Source organism: Dromiciops gliroides, chromosome 3 (genome assembly GCF_019393635.1).
Source record: "Dromiciops gliroides isolate mDroGli1 chromosome 3, mDroGli1.pri, whole genome shotgun sequence".
Lineage (NCBI taxonomy): Eukaryota > Metazoa > Chordata > Mammalia > Microbiotheria > Microbiotheriidae > Dromiciops > Dromiciops gliroides.
In genome coordinates, this window is record NC_057863.1 from 238,852,148 (window position 1) to 238,870,819 (window position 18,672).

Here is an 18,672-nt window from a genome sequence, read left to right on the forward strand (position 1 = left end):
TATATTTCATTTATTTTTTTTCTTGTATGATTACTTCTATCTCTTATTTGATTAAGAATCTTCCTGACAGCTATAACTGTGAAGGTACCTGATGTAGATCTCTTATGCAGTCTGTAATATTAGCTAACATAGCTATGTAAGTAAATATAATTCCTGGGTTTAAAGCTATAGGACTTCTTGGAAAACTGTATGTGACTCTACTCCACTTTTTTGTTTCTTACTTGTCCAACGTATTTACTCAAACAAAGCTACCCCTTTCCTATAAACTGCTGCCAGACTAGTCTGGTGATTCTTGTGGTAATTTGTGCAATTGTCTGTGATTCTACCACATTGCTTTAAAATGTATTTTGGTTTTATCTCTGAACTCTGAATATCTCTTCAGCTGCACTGCTTGGGGTCACCTTGCTTTAGTTCACCTTATACCATTTCCTTGGGTATATTTCTGGTATCCACTATATAAAAGTAAAAGTAACCCCAAATTATTCATTTGTCACTTGGACATTTCTGTCTACTGATTTGATTCACAATGACCCCTCATTGATAAAAATGCTCCCAGACAGCAAGTTAATTATTTAAAGCTACTAATAAAAGTGATGTATATATGAATAATGACAGTTAATCCCTTTAAGCCTCCACCAACCTCCCTTCCTCCACTGGGATGTGTACTTGCACATTGTGACAAATAACCTTAGATGTTTTTATTGTTTATGTATCCTGGTGATTTATTCCTTATATATGATTTATTGACTCTGCTTTCAATGATATTTGGAAATCTGAGTGAAAAAAGTGCACTCTGCTGATTCAGATCAGCAACTGTTGTTCAATTTGATACTCTGAGATTTTTCTGTGGTACTGAAGTGAGAAGTCACTGGCCTATGATCACATAGCCAGTATCTGTTAGAAGCAAGATTTGAACTTTCCATAGAAGGTAACTCTGTTCCATCCAACTAGATTCCATTCTTTTTTTTTTTTAATTTAATTTTTTTTTGGTGAGGCAATTGGGGTTAAGTGACTTGCCCAGGGTCACACAGCTAGTAAGTATTAAGTGTCTGAGGTCAGATTTTGAACTCAGGTCCTCCTGAATCCAGAGCCAGTGCTCTATCCACTGCTCCACCGAGCTGCCCCTAGATTCCATTCTTTATGTCTAAGTCTGACCATGTATCCATAGATTGGTGAAAGCAACTGCTGGTTTCCCTAATGGTTAGTGATCAAGCTCTTAGACTCCTTTTGTGACCCAAAAGAACCCCTAAAGAGAGATAGATGCCTCTGATTTTTTTTTCCTTACTAACGGGATCAAAAATTATTCCTATACACAGAAAGATGTTGTAGAGAGAACCTTTAAGGTCAAATAATATGTCCCTCGTGTTCTCTAAAATTACCTAAAGCATCAAAATCTCTTGTTACTACAATTTTCACCAAGAGAAATATACTAGAGAAGGATCAGTTTCCTATGGGCAGGAATAAGATATCCAAATATCTACAAACCTGAGAGAAGAAAATGGTTTACAGGGCAGTCTTTAATTTCATTTTTAATATGGTCAATGTTCAGCATCATTATTTCCCTTATCATTCCCAGGGATTCCCATCAAGCCTCAAGCTCCATTTTCTTTTTCTTTTTAAAAAAATATTATTTATTTAGTTTTGCCATTCTTTTTCTTCTTAAATTCTGAGTTCCAAATTCTCTTCCTCACATCCACTTAGAAGGTGCTCAATATTATATTAGTTATACATATGAAATCATGCAAAACATATTTCCATATTAGCCATATTGCAAAAAAAGGAAAAAAACTATACTTCAATATGCATTCAGAGTTCATAAGTTTTCTCTCTGGAGGTGAATAGCATATTTTTTTATCATGCGTCCTTTGGAATTGTCTTGAAGTGTTGTATTGATCAAAGTAGCCACTCTTTCATAATTAATCATCATTTCAACATTGCTGTTTCTATGTACAATGATCTCCTGGTTCTTCTCACTTCATTTGTATCAGGTCATATAGGTCTTCCAACATTTTTTCTGAAACAATCCTTCTCATCATTTCTTATACCACAATAGTACTTTATTACAATCATACACCACAACTTGTTCAGCCATTTTCCAATTGATGGGCATCCCTTCAATTTCCAATTCTTGGCCCCCACAAAAAAGCTGCTATAAATATTTTTGTACACATATATTTTTTTTCCTTTTTCTATGATTGCTTTGTGGTACAGATCTAGTGGTATTGGTAATTCAAAGAGTATGCACAGTTTTATGGCCATTTGGTCATAGTTTCTCAAATTGTTCTCCACTCTAATGAAACAAGTTCACAGCTCTACCAAGGATGTATTAAAGTACCTATTTTCCTACATCCCCTCCAGCATTTTTCATTTTCTATTTCTGTCATCTTAACTAATCTGATAGATGTGATGTAGTGACTCAGAGTTGGTTTCTTGTTAAATTTGCTTTTCTGTAATAATTAGTGATTTTGAGTATTTTTTCCTTACCACTATTGATAGCTTTGATTTTCTCTTCTAAAAACGGACTGTTCATATCTTTTGACTATTTATCAATCAGGTATTGGCTCTTATTTTTATAAATTTGGTTCAGTTTCCTGTATATTTGAGAAATGAGGTATTTATCAATGAAATTTGATGTAATCCCCATCCCCAACCCTAGTTTACTTCTTTCCTTTTAATTTGGATGCATTGCTTTTGTTTGTGCTGTTTTTTAGATTTAATGTAATAAAACTTTTATTTCTCATGTGCTCCTCTCTATCTTTTATTTGAACTTTTTTCCAATCTGTAGATGTAACAGGTAATTTTTCTGTGCTCCCCTAATTTGTTTAATGTATTAATCTTTTAAAAAATTAATTTAGTTTAATTGAATTTTTAATGTAATAAACATCTTTATTTATAGTTTTAGGTTCCAATTTTTATTCCTCATTTCCTCCCTCCCTAAGGTGGCAAGCAATCAGATATGGATTATACATGTATGACTATGTAAGACATTACCAATATTTGTCATTTTGTACAAGAAAACTTGATCAAAAGAAAAATGAAAGAGAGTGAAAAATATCATGCTTCAGTCTTATGTCTAAATCATGCATCCATTTTGAGCTTATTTGGGTGTACAATGTAAGATGTTGGTCCAAGTCTAGTTTCAGCCAGATTACTTTCTAATTTTCCCAATAGATTTTTGTTAAATAGTGAGTTCTTGAGCCAATAGATGAGATCTTGGGTTATCAAAAACTAAGTTACTGTACTCATTTCTGCCTCTAAATATTAGATCAACCACACTATATCAAATCCAGTATCAAATTATTTTTAATGATTATTGCTTTGTAGTATAGTTTGAGATCTGCTAGGCCCTCTTCCTTCACATATTTCTTATTGATTCCCTTAATATTGATATTTTGTTCTTCTACGTGAAATTTGTTATATTTTTTCTAGCTCTATAAAGTAATTCTTTGGTAGTTTTATTGTTATGTCACTGAATAGATGTATTGATTTAGCCATGTTGTCATTTTTATTATATTGGCTTGGCTTCCCCATGTACAATTAATAATTTTCCAGTTCCTTAGATCTGTCTTTATTTGCATAGAAACTCCTTTGTAACTTTGTAGCTAGCTTCTACTTTTATTTATTATTTCAATAATTTTTGTTCACTTTCAGTTTTTTTTTAATTTTTCCTTTGTTTTTCAGTTTTTCTATTCTAGTAGAGGATTAATTGAGGATCTTTATCTTTTTTCTAGTTGCATACCAAATTTGTTTATCTGTTCTTTTTTTTCTCTTTTATTGATATAAGTGTTCAGAGATATTAATTTCCCCCTAAGTACTGCTTTATCTGTGTCCCACAAATGTTACATTGTCTCACTTTTTGTCATTATCTTTAATAAAATTATTGATTATTTCTGTTTGGCTCTTTGATCCACCCATTCTTTAGGATTAGATGATTTAGTTTCCTATTCATTTATAATCTGCACTTCAAAAACTCTTTATTGAAGGCAATTTTTATTTTGTTATGCTGAAATGTATTAATTTAAGTTTTCTGCTTTTCTGAATTTGTCAGCTTTTGAGTATCCTAATGCATGGCCAATTTTTGTGTAAGTGCCATGTACAGCTGAGAAAAAGATACAGTTTTAACCATTAAGTATTCTCAAAGGCAGCTAGATGGTACAGTGGATAGTACTGAGCCTGAAGTCAGGAAGACTCATCTTCTTGAGTTCAATCTAGCCTCAGACACATACTAACCATCTGACCTTGGGCAAGTCATTTAACCCTGTTTGTCTCAATTTCCTCATTTGTAAAGTGAGATAAAGAAGACAATGTAAATGCATCCGTTTCAGATCATGATGCAATAAATAAGTATATGTAATAAAGGGCCATGGAAAGGTAGACTGATAATGAATTGAAAACTAAATAATCTCATCCTAAAGAATGAGTGGGTCAAACAAGAAATCATAGAAACAATCAATAACTTCATCCAAGAGAATGACAGTAATGAGACAACATATCAAAACTTATGGGATGCAGCCAAAGTAGTTCTTAGGGGAAATTTTATATCTCTAAATGCCTATGTGAACAAGATAGAGAAAGAGGAGATCAATGAATTGGGCATGCAACTAAAAAAGCTAGGAAAAAAATATAAAATCCCCAATTAAATACCAACTTGGAAATTCTGAAAATTAATGGAAAGATGAATAAAATTGAAAGTAGGAAAACTATAATTAATAAATAAAACTAAGGGCTGGTTCTATGAAAAAACAATAAAATAGATAAACATTGGGTTAATTGGATTAAAAAAAAAGAAGAAAACCAAATTACCAGAGTCAAAAATAAAAAGGGTGAACTCACCACCAATGAAAAGAAAATTAAAGCAATAATGAGGAGCTAGTTTGTCCAACTATATGCCAATAAACTTGACAATTTAAATAAAATGGATCAATATTTACAAAAATATAAACTGCCCAGAATAACCTGAAGAAGAAATAAAATATTTAAATAAGACCATTTTAGAAAAAGAAATTGAACAAGCCATCAATGAACTCACTAAGAAAAAATCTCATGGTCACATGTGTTTACAAGTGAATTCTACCTAACATTCAAAGAAAAAATTTTATTTGGAAAAATAGGTGAAGAAGGAATCCTACCAAATTTCTTCTATGAGAAAAATATGGTGCTGATACCTAAAACAGGAAGAACAAAAACAGAGCAAGAAAATTATAGACCAATCTCCCTAATGAATATTAATGCAAAAATTCTAAATAGAATATTAACAAAGAGATTACAGCAATTTATCACCAGGATAATACACTGTGACCAGGTAGGATTTATACCAGGAATGTAGGACTGGTTCAATATTAGGAAAACTATCAACGTAATCAACCACATCAATAACAAAACTAACCATAATCATATGATTACCTCAATAGATGCAGAAAAAGCTTTTGACAAAATATAACACCCATTGCTATTAAAAACACCAGAGAGCATAAGAATAAATAGAGCTTTCCTTATGATGATAAACAGTATCTATTTTAAACCATCAGCAAGCATTATTTGCAATGGGGATGTTAGAGGCATTCCCAATAAGATCAGGGGTAAAACAAGGATGTCCATTATCAACACTATTATTCAATATTGTACTATAAATGTTAGGCTTAGAAATGAGAAGAAAAAGAAATTAAAGGAATTAGAATAAGCAAGGAAGAAATAAAACTATCACTCTTTACAGATGATATGATGGTATATTTAGAGAATCCTAAAGAATCAACTAAAAAACTACTTGAAACAATTAACAGCTTTCGCAAAGTTGCAGGATATAAAATAAATCCACATAAAGCATCAACATTTCTATATATGATGAACAAGGTCCAGCAGCAAGAGATAGAGAAATTACACTTAAATTAACCGTAGACAATACAAAATACTTGAGAGTCTACCTGCCAAACCCAGGAACTATATGAACACAATTACAAAACACTTTTCACACAAATAAAATCAGATCTAAAGAAATGGAAAAATATAAATTGTTCATGGGTAGGCCATGCTAATATAATAAAAATGACAATTCTACCCAAATTTATTTGCTTATTAAGTGTCATACCTATCAAACTACCAAAAAAGTATTTCATGGAGCTAGAAAAAAATAACAAAATTCATATTGAAGAAAAAAAGGTCAAGAACATCAAGAAAATCAATGGAAAAAATGCAAAAGAAGGTGACCTAGCTGTACCAGATCTAAAACTATATTATAAAGCAACAACCATCAAAACTATTTGGTACTGGCTAAAAAATAGAGAAGAGGATCAGTGGAATATGTTAGATACACAAAACACAGCAGTAAATGAGTATAGCAATCTCCTGTTTGATAAACCCAAAGACTCTAGCCTCCAGGATAAAAACTTACTATTTGAAAAAAACTGCTGGGAAAACTGGAAGAGAGTATGGCAGAAACTAGACATCGACCAACGTCTTATACCATATAGCAAAATAAAGACAAAATTGGTACAAGATCTAGATATAAAGGGTGATACTATAGGCAAATTAGAAAAGGAAGGGATAATTTATATGTCAAAACTGTGGAGAGGGGAAGAATTTATGACCAAAGATGAGATAGAAAACATTATGAAATGCAGAGTGGATCATTTTGACTACACTAAATTAAAAGGGGTTTGCACAAACAAAACCAATGCAAACAAGATTAGAAGGAAAGCAGAAAGCTGGGAAACAATTTTTACAATGTTTCTGATAAAGGCCTCATTTTTAAAATATATAGAGAACTGAATCAAATATATAAGAATACAAGTCATTCGCCAATTGAGAAATGGCCAAAGGATGTGAACAGGCAGTTTTCAGAAGATGAAATTAAAACTATCTATAGCCATATGAAGAAATGTTCACAATCACTACTGATTAAAGAAATGCATATTAAAACTACTCTGAGGTACCACTTCACACCTATCCAATGGGCTAATATGACAAAAAGGGAAAATGATAAATGTTGGACTGATCCAACCATTCTGGAGAGCTATTTGGAACCATACACAAAAGGCTTTAAAACTATGCATACCCTTTGACCCAGTAATACCACTACTAGGTCTATATCCCAAAGAGATCATAAAAAAGGGAAAAGGACCCACATGTACAGAAATATATATAGCTGTTCTTTTTGTGATATCAAAGAATTGGAAAATGAGGGGATACCCATCAATTGGGGAATGGCTAAATAAGCTGTGGCATATGAATGTAATGGAATGTTACTGTGCTATAAGAAATGATAAACAGATGGATTCCAGAAAAACCTGGAAATACTTACGTGAATTGATGCTGACTGAAATGAGCAGAACCAAGAGAACATTGTACACAGTATCAATAACATTTTGTGATGATCAACTGTGATGGACTTAACTCTTCTCAGCAATACAATGACCCAAGACAATGCCAAAAGATTTATGGTGGAAAATGCTCTCCACATTCAGAAAAGGAACTATGGAGTCTAAATGCAGAGTGAAGCATACTATTTTCACATTTTTGTTGCTTTTTTCTTATTGTTCTTGTTTATTCTTTTTTGCATTTTCCCCCTTTTATTCTGATTAATGTGGAAAGGTGTTTACCATGATTGTAATGTAAAACCTGTAACAAATTGCTTGCTGAACTCAGGTGGGGGGAGGGAAGGGAGGGTGGGAGAAAAATTTGGAACTCAAAAAAATATCTTTACATGTAATTGAGAAAAATTTAAAATAAAAATAAAATATTAAAAAAGAAGAAAATGGCAAATCACTCTAGTATCTCTGACAAGAAAACCTCAAATAGGGTTACAAAGAGTTATATGTGGCTGAAATGACTAAACAACTATAACAAAATTCTCAAGAGGTCCATCATATCTAACTTTTCTAAAATTCTATTAATTTCTTTAGCTTCTTTTTTGTTTATTTTATGGTTAGATTTGTCCAGGTTTGAGAGTGATAAATTTAAGTATCTGCTATTATAATTTCACTGTCTATTTCCTCTTCTAACTCATTTTACTTCTCTGGCAGAAATTTGCATTCTATGCCATTTGGTGTATATATGCTCAGTATTAATATTTTAAATTCATTTTTTCTGCTACCATTCAGAAAGATATACTTTCCCTTTTTATCTCTTTTAATCAGGTTGATTTGTGTTTTTACTCTATCTAAGATTATGCTTGCTACCCTTACCTTTTTCACTTTAACTGAAGCATAACAGATTCTGATCCAATCCCTTATTTTAATTCTGTCTGTGTCTTTCTAATTCAAGTGTATTTCTTGTAAATAACATATTTTTGGATTCCAGTTTCTAATCCATTCTGTTATCCTCTTCAGTTTTATAGGTGAGTTCATTCCATTCACATTCATATTTATGATTGCTAACTACATTTCCCTTCTATCATGTGTGTATATGTGTGTGTGTTCATGCATGTGTGTATGTGTGTGTATGTGTGTGTGTGTGTGTTGGACCGAGGAGGTTGCAGTGGTTATTTTTTTTCTTGCTGTCTTGAACCATTTCAAATGAGAATGATATTTAAGCATTGTGCACGTACCCCCTTCCATTTTCCCCTCCATTGTAAAAACTCTTCTTTATATGCCTCTTTTCTGTGAGACTATTTTCCCATTCTTCCTCTCCCTTCCCCATTTTTCTAATGTTTCCCTTTGTTCTCAACCTCCCATCCTTCTTTTGAGATTATCCAAATATAATAAATTTATATCCATGCCCTCTGTCCAAGTAGACTCATTCTACCTGTCCTAATAATGATAATATTCTTAGGAATTACATGTATCATCTTCCCATCTGAGAATGTAAACAGTTTAACCTTGTTAAGTCCCTTATGATTTTACACTCCTATTTACCTTTTTATGCTTCTCTTGAGTCTTTTGATTGAATGTCAACTTTTCTATTCAGCTCTGGTCTTTTCATCAGGAATGCTTATAGGTGCTTTATTTCATTAAATATCTATTTTTTCCCTAAAGGATTATATTTAGTTTTGCTGGGTAACTGATTCTTAGTGGTAATCCTAGGTATTGTGTTTTCCAGAATATCATGTTATAAGAGCTATGTTCTTTTATTGTTGATATTCTATATCTTGTGTGAATATGACTGACTCCATAGTATTTGAATTATTTCCTTCTTGGTACTTGTAGTAATTTCTCCTTGACATGGGACCTTTGGGTTCTGGCAATTATATTCCTAGGAGTTTTCATTTTGAGGCTGCTATTAGGACATAATTGATAGACTCTTTCAATTTCTACTTTGCTTTCTAAGATATCTGGGCAAGTTTTCCTTTATAATTTCTTAAAATATAATGTCTAGGCTTTTAAAAAAATCTTTGCTGTAAGTAGTCCAGTAATTCTTAAACTATCTCTCCTTAATCTATTTTCTAGGTCAATTATTTTTTCTATAAGATATTTCACATTTTCTATTTTTAAAAAATCAGTCTTTGGCTATGTTTGATTGTTTCTTGATTTTTCATTGTTTTATGGAGTTATTAGTTTCCACTTGAACAAGTCTAGTTTTTACACTGAAATTTTATACCTCTTTTACTATTTGGCCAATTCTGAATATTTTCTTCAGTATTTTTAACCTCTTTTAATAAGCTGTTAATATTCTTTTCATAATTTCCTTCCATGGCTCTCATTTCTTTTCACAAGTTTTTCTACCACTCATTTAATTTTTAAATTTCTCTTTGCTCTTCTTTTTATCTTTCTTTCTCTCTGCAAGGTATTTTTTGTTTTGTGTCCCATCTACATTTTTCTATGAGTCTCTGCTTATAGATGCCGTCAAGTCATTGTCTTCTTCCGAGTTTGTGTCTTGAGCTTCCCTATCACCATAGCAACTTTTTTATGGTTAAGTTCTTTTGTTTCTTTGTTCATTTTTCTAGCCTATTTCTTGATTTCCACTTTATGTTAGAGTTGGGCTCTACTCACTTAGGGTGAGGGGAAATCACTTTCTCACACTTCAGGTTTTTTCACTCTGCTGTTTTCACAGCTAGTTCAGGGGGGCTTCTAAGTTTTCCATGTTTCCAAGGTGGTGTGTTTTAGGGAAAGGTGTTGTCACTGCTCCCTTGATCTGAACTCTGGTCCATACACAGCTAGGGCCCCTAGTGACTTCAACCACTCTTCTCTTTGCCCTGAAACTGTGACCTGGAATTTGGTAATGGGCAACAAAACTGCCAAATGGCACCTGATCCTGATCCCAGTGCTAGTACAGGGATCTCCTGCAATCTCTTTCAGACTATGTGGTTAGCCCACCACTGCTGCTACTGCCACAACCTACCACCAGTGCTATTTCCATTGTATTGTGCTCCTGACCAGCCCCTACCCTATTTTCCCCACACCTCTTTTCTGTCTTCCTAAGCTGCCCTGGGCTCATTATGAAATTTTGTTGACTTTCCTGCTTAAATTGGTTTGGTATGCTTTTTAAAATTTTTGTAGAGGCAATGTGTTGGGAGAGCTTGGAAAATATGCTTACTTTACTACCTTGGGTTCACCCTAACCCATTTTCCCATATAGTCTCTCTCTCTCTCTCTCTCTGTCTCTGTCTTATATATATATATATATATACACATATATTTATTTGTTTGTTTATTTATTTATTTTGAGGGGCAGCGAGGGTTAAGTGACTTGCTCAGTCACACAGCTAATAAGTGTCAAGTGTCTGAGCCCAGATTTGAACTCAAGTCCTCCTGAATCCAGGGCCTATGCTTTGTCTACTGTGCCACCTAGCTCCCTCCTACAATATTTTTTAGAACTACATTGCTTATTTATTAGTTTAATATTTTTATTATATTAACAATATCTAGTTTCATGTTAGTATAAAACAAAGTTGAGTGTCAACTGATACAAAATAATAAGTAGATGTATTAAAGATTATTTTAATCATAATTATAATAATCAGGTTAGATCACTCACGTTAATATTATTGATTATATCTACTTTCTACCAAGACGTGACAGAAAATAGAGTCTTATTGTTCAGTCATGTCTGACTCCTCATGACCCCATTTGGGATTTTCTTGGCAAAGATAATGGAATAGCTTGCCATATGCTTCAGTTTGTTTTTCTTATGAGGAAACAGAGGCAAACAGGATTAAGTGACTTGCCTAGGGTTGCACAGCTAGCTAGTGTCTGAGGTTGGATTTGAACTGAGGTCTTCTGGACTTCTAGACTTAAGGCGCAGTGCTCTATCCACTCTGCCACCTAGTTGTCCCAAATTAGAGCCTACTTGTTTCTATCATGTGGTTGTCAGTTTTACTTTTTTACATACCTTTATATTTCTCTATCACAGGTGAAATACTTAATGCTATTGAACAAAAAGGCTTGAAAAACACAACATTCGTTTATTTCACTTCAGACCACGGAGGGCATTTGGAGGCTAGAGAAGGACATGTTCAGCTTGGTGGATCAAATGGAATATACAAAGGTATCAAGGAGTCTTTCCTTAGAAGATGAGAAATGTAATAAAGAAATATTACACATGGTCTATTCATGTCTGATAAATAATGAAATGGCAACTTAACTAAGAGACAGGAGAACTTAGTTATAGTCCCGTACTAATTACTTTGTAATTTGGGGTAATTTTTTATTGGTATATTCCTGCAAAAGAACTTATTGATGGTCTGTTCTCCATGATGCCTCCCATCAATTCAGATATAGATAAAAGAATTAAGATTGATTTGAAGATTGCCTTTAGCAAAACAATCTGAAAACCAAATGTGCCATTCAAAGAAATCATACAGATGTCCCAAGCCAAAGTTGTTGTTTTGCTTTGTTTTGTTTTGTTTTATTTTGTTTTGGGGTTGGGGAAGCTAATGCTACTCAATCTGGTAATATAGAGCTGACAGAATTTAAATATCTTGATAATAATATTCAAAAAAATCTTAAAATATCAAGAATGATGGCCAAATTCCTCTTCCTCATGCTATATTCAAAGAAGTAAAATCTAGGTCATCATTAGGAAAGGTTTTATTTCCATTCAAGTCACATTAATAACATATTTTCACATCAGTGTGTTTGATTTGATTTTTTAGGTTAGAAATCAACAATGTAGCTTCAAGTTATGTTTACCTAGATTTATATAAATGAGTTCTGGTAACTTCTTATTCTATCACTCAAATTGTAGGAGGCAAAGGCATGGGTGGCTGGGAAGGTGGGATTCGTGTCCCAGGAATATTTCGATGGCCTGGGGTGTTGCCAGCAGGTCAAGTAATTGATGAGCCTACAAGTCTGATGGATATCTACCCAACTGTAGTTCATCTAGGAGGTGGCAAAATTCCCCATAACAGGTACAGAAGTAAGGCTCTGGCCTTATTTTGGAAGTTTTTCTTTTATTCCTGTGTATTTAACATGATTTATGGTCATTTGCTTTTACAAATTATAACCATATTGAAATAATAATAGTCTGTAATCTGTATCATTAAATTAAATCACTTTTTTGGCAGAAAGTTTATTTAGGATGACACTAGTAATGTTTACTTGTAATAGATTGGTTAGTGATTGAAGAACATTGACAGTCGTATTTATTTCATCTTTATATAAGTAATGGCTAAAATCAAACCTTGCACAGAGCAGGTCTATAGTACATGTTTATCAAGTTGAAAAAACATAATAAAAGTTAAAATTTGTTTAAAACTTAAGAGTTTTTTGCATCCAGAATAACCAGGGTGCATATTTACCAAACAACAAGCAAGGTATACTTATCTATATCTATACATGTGTATATAGATATACATACATGTGTATGTGTGTGCATGTATAACTTTATTAGGGTACAGTTTGTAAAGAGAACCAAAGAATTTTTTTCAGAAAATGAAGAAAAACCTTTGTTTTTTCATTCTAAATAAACCATCTAAATTCAAGTAAAAATCTTTCAGGAATGAATTTTACAAAAAACAAACCTTATTTAAAAATAAACACATATATAAGATTAACTTGATTTGTATTAACTTTGCCTATCCAACTCTTTTATATTTGGCAGTCCTTCATGGTGAAAAGATGAGGCTGAATACTGTAGACTGAAAGGTTATTTAAAGGGACATATTCAGCTACAGTGGGATTTTAAAAATCTTTGTCAAACAACTGAGGTCAAATCTGACAGTTTAGGAGTTTTTGAGTTTTGTCCTGAGTTCAGATGGCAGACAGTGAAGTATCACTCCCGAGGAGGTATTGGCTGACCTTCCTACTCTCTATTTAACCAGGGTGATTGATGGCCACAACCTGATACCTTTGTTAAAAGGAACTGTTAAACACTCAGAACACCATTTCCTATTTCACTATTGTGGGATTCATTTACATGCAGCGCGGTGGCACCAAAAGGACAGTGAGTATGAAACTGTTTTCTCACAGCAACAAAAACAAATTCATTTCTTTTTTATTTTACTAAACATAGAATTGGTTAGATTCTCACTGCTTTCATAAGAGGAATAGAAATTTCATTTTTATACTTTGATAAATTATATCTTACAAAATATCCATTGAAAAAATTTAATCAAAGAATTTTGAGGTTGGGGGACATAGGGGAAACTGATTTCACTGATATACTCCAACAGCTTTCAAAGTGTGGTCCAGAGATTGCTGGGACCAGGTCAGGGTGTCCACAGAATCAAAATAATTTTCATAATAATAAGATGTTTTAGTGTCTAATATGTTATGTATATGTACATATATATGTGTGTGTGTTATGTTTATATATAAGTGTATATGTGTGCATTATGGACACACAATGTATGTCTAAATGTATATATACATTTATGTATATATACATGTATATTTACACATGTCCTGCATTGATATGAGTTGGTTTGCAATGGTAGAAGGTGTTTCCTTTCTGAGAGATACTCTACCCTAGTGATTTTCAAACATTTTTGTTTCAGGAACCCTTTAGATTCTTTAAAATGATTGAAGATGACAAGAAACCTTGTGTTTGTATGTGGGTATATATGTATATGTTTACACATGCATATATGTGTGTGTGTGTGTTTTGTTCAATCATTTCAGTCATGTCTGACTCTTCATGACCTCTTTGGGGTTTTCTTGGCAAAGATACTAGAGTGGTTTGCCATGTCTTTCCCCAGTTCATTATGCAGATGAGGAAACTGAGGCAAACAGGATTAAGTGAATTGCTCAGAGACACAGAACTTGCAAGTTTCTGGGGCCAGACTTAAACTTAGGAAGATGAGTCATCTTGATTCTAGGACTAGCATTCTATCCACTGTGCCACCTAGCTGATATATGTGTGTGTATATGTATATATATGCATGCGTATGTATCTATGTGCATGTGTGTATATAGTATATGTGTATACACACATGCATATGTTATGGGCATGTGCATACACTAACATATATGTGCATGTGCGTGCAAGGTGTAGGTATGTACATATATGTGTGTATATACATACACACATATAACACATTAAGACATTTTCATTTCTAAAGTGTTAACGTATTAGTCCCTGGCACATAGTAGGTACTTAATATATGCATATTAGTTGACATAACACAGGGAAGTTCATCATGATGATAAAAACGAATTAGATATTCAGAGATCATGTAAGTTGATTTTCAAGGCAGTTATAATTCCTTCTTTAACCTGGTGTATGTCATACCAATACAATGTTCTTATTAGAAGCTTAATCATTAAAGGTTATTGGCAGCCTAGTATAGTATACAGAGGATTGTGGTATATTAGAAAATATCTAATATTTCAGCATATTAGAAATGAAAACATTTCTCTTTCTACATATAAATGTATGTATATACATATATACACATGTGTATATGTGCATGTTTATCCCACACAAATAAAAGGTCTTTGTTGTCCTCACTCATTTTTAAATATGTAAAGGACTCCTGAAACCAAAAAATTTGAGAACCACTCCTATAGAGTATCTCCCAATGAGGAAACTCCTTCTACCAATGCAAATCAACTAATTTCTACTAATGCAGTACTACTACCCACAGTGCTTAGAGCACTGACAAGTTTAATAACTTGCCCAGAGTTACACAATTTGTGAGACCAGGACTTAAACCTAGACTTTCCTGACTCTGAGGTCACTAGGTCACCACTCAAAGAAGAGGTTAAATTTTTCTAATAATAACTTTTGATGATTAAGCCTTTAATAACAACATTGTACTGGTTTGACCTAAGCCAAAATAAAGATAAGAGATTATAATTTCCCCAAAGATCAATTTACACGAGTTCTCAGTATCTAATTGCCTTTTGCCTTTTTGATGTAGTTCCCTGTGTTGTGACCAATAAGCTTATATTGAGTACCTACTACATGCCAGAGACTATAGAAACACCTAAGTTCAATACTTAGTGCCCAGCCAACTCTTCCACTTTTTTAAACTCAAGACATTTTGAACCTATCCAGCTTACCTAATGGATAACAGAAAACAAGTAACATCTATAACAAATTTTCTTTCTATATTATGCCTACACAGAGTGTATTGAAATCAGAGTCAATAAAATATAAAATATGCCATTGCATATGGCTTAACAAGCAATTATACAAACATTATTAGCACATTATCACTTGATACAAACATGTGTTCAATTATAAAACCAATATAAAATAGCTAACTCTGAAACAATACTCCTAACAAAACTCATCTAAAAATATGGTTTACCTGTTTTTTGTTTCCACATTTCCAGGATCTTAACTTGATATAATTATCCCTATTTTCTAAAGAAAGAACAATATAGGATGGGTTCACTCATTTGGACTCAAGACCAGTTCAAATTATAGTTCCCTCTCGCTAATCATTCAGCACAATGGTGTCTCATTAATTTATTTTAAAATATAGTAACTAATGGATTGAGTACACAGATAAATTTGTGAATGCTATTTCTTAGCCATAGATTGAATAGTTGGAGGGGGTAGGGATGACCATTTGGTAGCTCCTTAATATAGATTAGCTTAAATACTGACTTTAAGTGGGTAAAACCATTTTCTATCGATTTTAAAGCTTTAAATTCTTCCTGGTGTTTTCTTTTTGTCTTGTTAGAAGGCAAAGAACTTGTATCCTGAGAAAGATAGACCTAGTTGATAAGGTTAAGTTAGATGCTAGATGGAGTTACAGAGTAAATGCATAATGGAAAAGGAGAGAATACCTTTTGTTTAAAAAAAAAAGATAATCAGAAAATGGAGAGGCATCTGAGAAACCTTTTGACTAGAAAAAAAAAAATCAAAAGGTTCCAGAACAGTACAAAAACATTATGCTACCACATAACTGCCACATAATAATTAGACTACCTAGATAGGATAGAGAAATTAAAGTCATTAAGATGTGGGTTCAAATTCAACCTTTGATCTTTACTTGCTATGTGATCATGGGCAAGTTACTGAATGTCTTTGAGGGTCATCCCAACTGTAAAATTATATGATCCTATGAAATAGACATTGTATTTTAATGAATGGAAAGATAAGCAAAAGGAACCAGAAAAGGGGTGTTGTCTTATTTACTATTGGAAGTTTCATTTTTATCAATTAATTTATCAAATGAGATATTTGCAAAGTGCTTAGCATAGTGCCTGGCATACAATAGGAGCATAATAAGTGAATATTTCCAACCCCTTGTACTATAGGAGACAAGGAAATGCTACTTTTTAGACTAAGAGGCCACAACAAAGATACCACCACTAGTTTTGTTGAAGCTTAAAATGAAGGAAAAGTAGAAAATAAGTAGCAGCTTGAAGCACATCACAATTTGGAATTAAATATACTTCTTTTTGGTAGGGGAAGGACTAAGTACTTTTAGAGTGCAGTTTAATTTAGCTATACAAAGAGTTCAAAATATGATGAATCAGAAAATTTTCACAAGATAGAAATTATGTTTAAAAATGGGATTCATATAGCTTTATTACATGATTTTGATAAGCAAACTTAATACCTTATCAGTACTTAATGTCTTCAATAATAATCATACATTTTTTCTATTATAAGTATGAAATAATCTCCACTCACCAGGGAAAGACAAAAAAGTATTTTGTGTTACAGGAGGTAACAATATATTTCTCTTTCCCATCTATATAAATGTTTTTCTTTTGTACTAGGTAACAAAGTCTGGAAGGTCCATTATATAACTCCAAATTTTCACCCAGAGGGAGCTGGAGCTTGCTATGGGAGAGGAGTTTGCCCATGTTCTGGGGAACATGTAACTTACCATGACCTGCCTTTGCTATTTGATCTCTCAAGGGATCCCTCTGAGACCAACCCTCTTTCACCTACTACTGAGCCCTTCTTTCATACTGTGATTGAAAGATTAGCAAAGGCGATAACAGAGCATCAGAAAACATTCCATCCTGTTTCCCAGCAATTCTCTATGAACAATATCATGTGGAAACCATGGCTTCAACCATGTTGTGGTACATTCCCATTTTGCTCATGCGACAAAGAAAGTGACAAGGAACGTACTGCACTCTAGAAAACTGAGGACAAGTAGAGAATTGTAAGTTTTGGAGATTTTTACGTAAGGTAATCTTACTTAAAATGTCAGGGACATCACATCATTTTGGACGGGATCCCTGAATGTTAGGACATAATGATTATTGAATGCACATCATGCACAAAATATTGTAATACATATAGGATTACAAATGAAATGGAATGTATGATCTCTATGTTAATAGTCTCTTAATGTCAATTAAAGCAGTTCCCACCAAGTTGGGAAATACCAAATGCATCTTTATCTTAGGCATGAATATTTTAATAAAATGATCTATTTTAATTTGCTCTTAAAACTAAAATTTAGGTTGCCACACACTGTACATAATCTATATTTATACAGTCATTTGACATGCAAAGGAATTTATACATGCACAATTATGTTTAAATGAGACACTTCTCTGGAATATTGACTTTATTCTCCATTCCAGATTTGAAGATAAATATTACAGTGGAAAATTGCTTTTGTTGTCCTACTGAGTTTTTCCAAGTCCTTTAATTTCTAAATATAAATGCTAAAATTCATGTCAATGTCACAGCCAACTAATGATAGGTAATTAGAAAAATCAGTAGATTTCTTCTGAGTATCCCATGAATCTTAAAGAGTTAGATCTAGAAAGAAGCTCAGAGATCATCTGGTCCTATCTACTCCTTTTGATGATGATCGTGTTGATAGCTCACAATATACACTCTACAATTTATAGAGTATTGAAGAAGAGAAATGACTTAGTTTGGGTCAAAGGGCAAAGCAGAGATTCTAGGCCTTAAGTCTCCCAACTGCCAGGATGTGTCTCTGTTCCACAACACACTAAGCTACGTTCCAGATTAATCTTTCTCAAGTTAAGCCTTTCAAATTATCCTTGGGGCAGCTAGGCGGCACAGTGGATAGAGCACTGGCCCTGGAGTCAGGAGGACCTGAGTTCAAATTCTGCCTCAGACGCTTAACACTTACTAGCTGTGTGACCCTGGGTAAGTCACTTAACCCCAATTGCCTCACAAAAATAAAATCATTAAAATATCCTTCTATCTTATTCTGAGAACATCACTAGGATATGTATATATTTATAAATCAGTAACCTTTGTGGGAAAATACCAGTTTAATTTGTCATTTTAATAAAAGCTTTCCAAATACTATTTCGAAGGCACTAACCATTGGTTTAGTTAAAGGTATTTTTGAACAGAAGTGCCAAAAATATGTGGAATCTATTGATTTGCTGATGATTAATAAGAT

At 33.1% G+C, this 18,672-nt stretch overlaps 1 protein-coding gene across 1 annotated transcript in view; it reads left to right on the forward strand.

The window, feature by feature from the left end:
• Positions 1–17,828, forward strand: part of LOC122745760 (arylsulfatase D-like) — a 33,586-nt gene extending 15,758 nt beyond the window's left edge. The window contains exons 7-10 of the mRNA XM_043991194.1: positions 11,283–11,417; positions 12,117–12,279; positions 13,192–13,313; positions 17,051–17,828. Of these exons, the coding sequence (XP_043847129.1) occupies positions 11,283–11,417; positions 12,117–12,279; positions 13,192–13,313; positions 17,051–17,421 (791 nt within the window). The 3' untranslated portion in view covers positions 17,422–17,828. The remainder of the gene's footprint in view (positions 1–11,282; positions 11,418–12,116; positions 12,280–13,191; positions 13,314–17,050) is intronic.
• Positions 17,829–18,672: the final 844 nt, after the last annotated feature.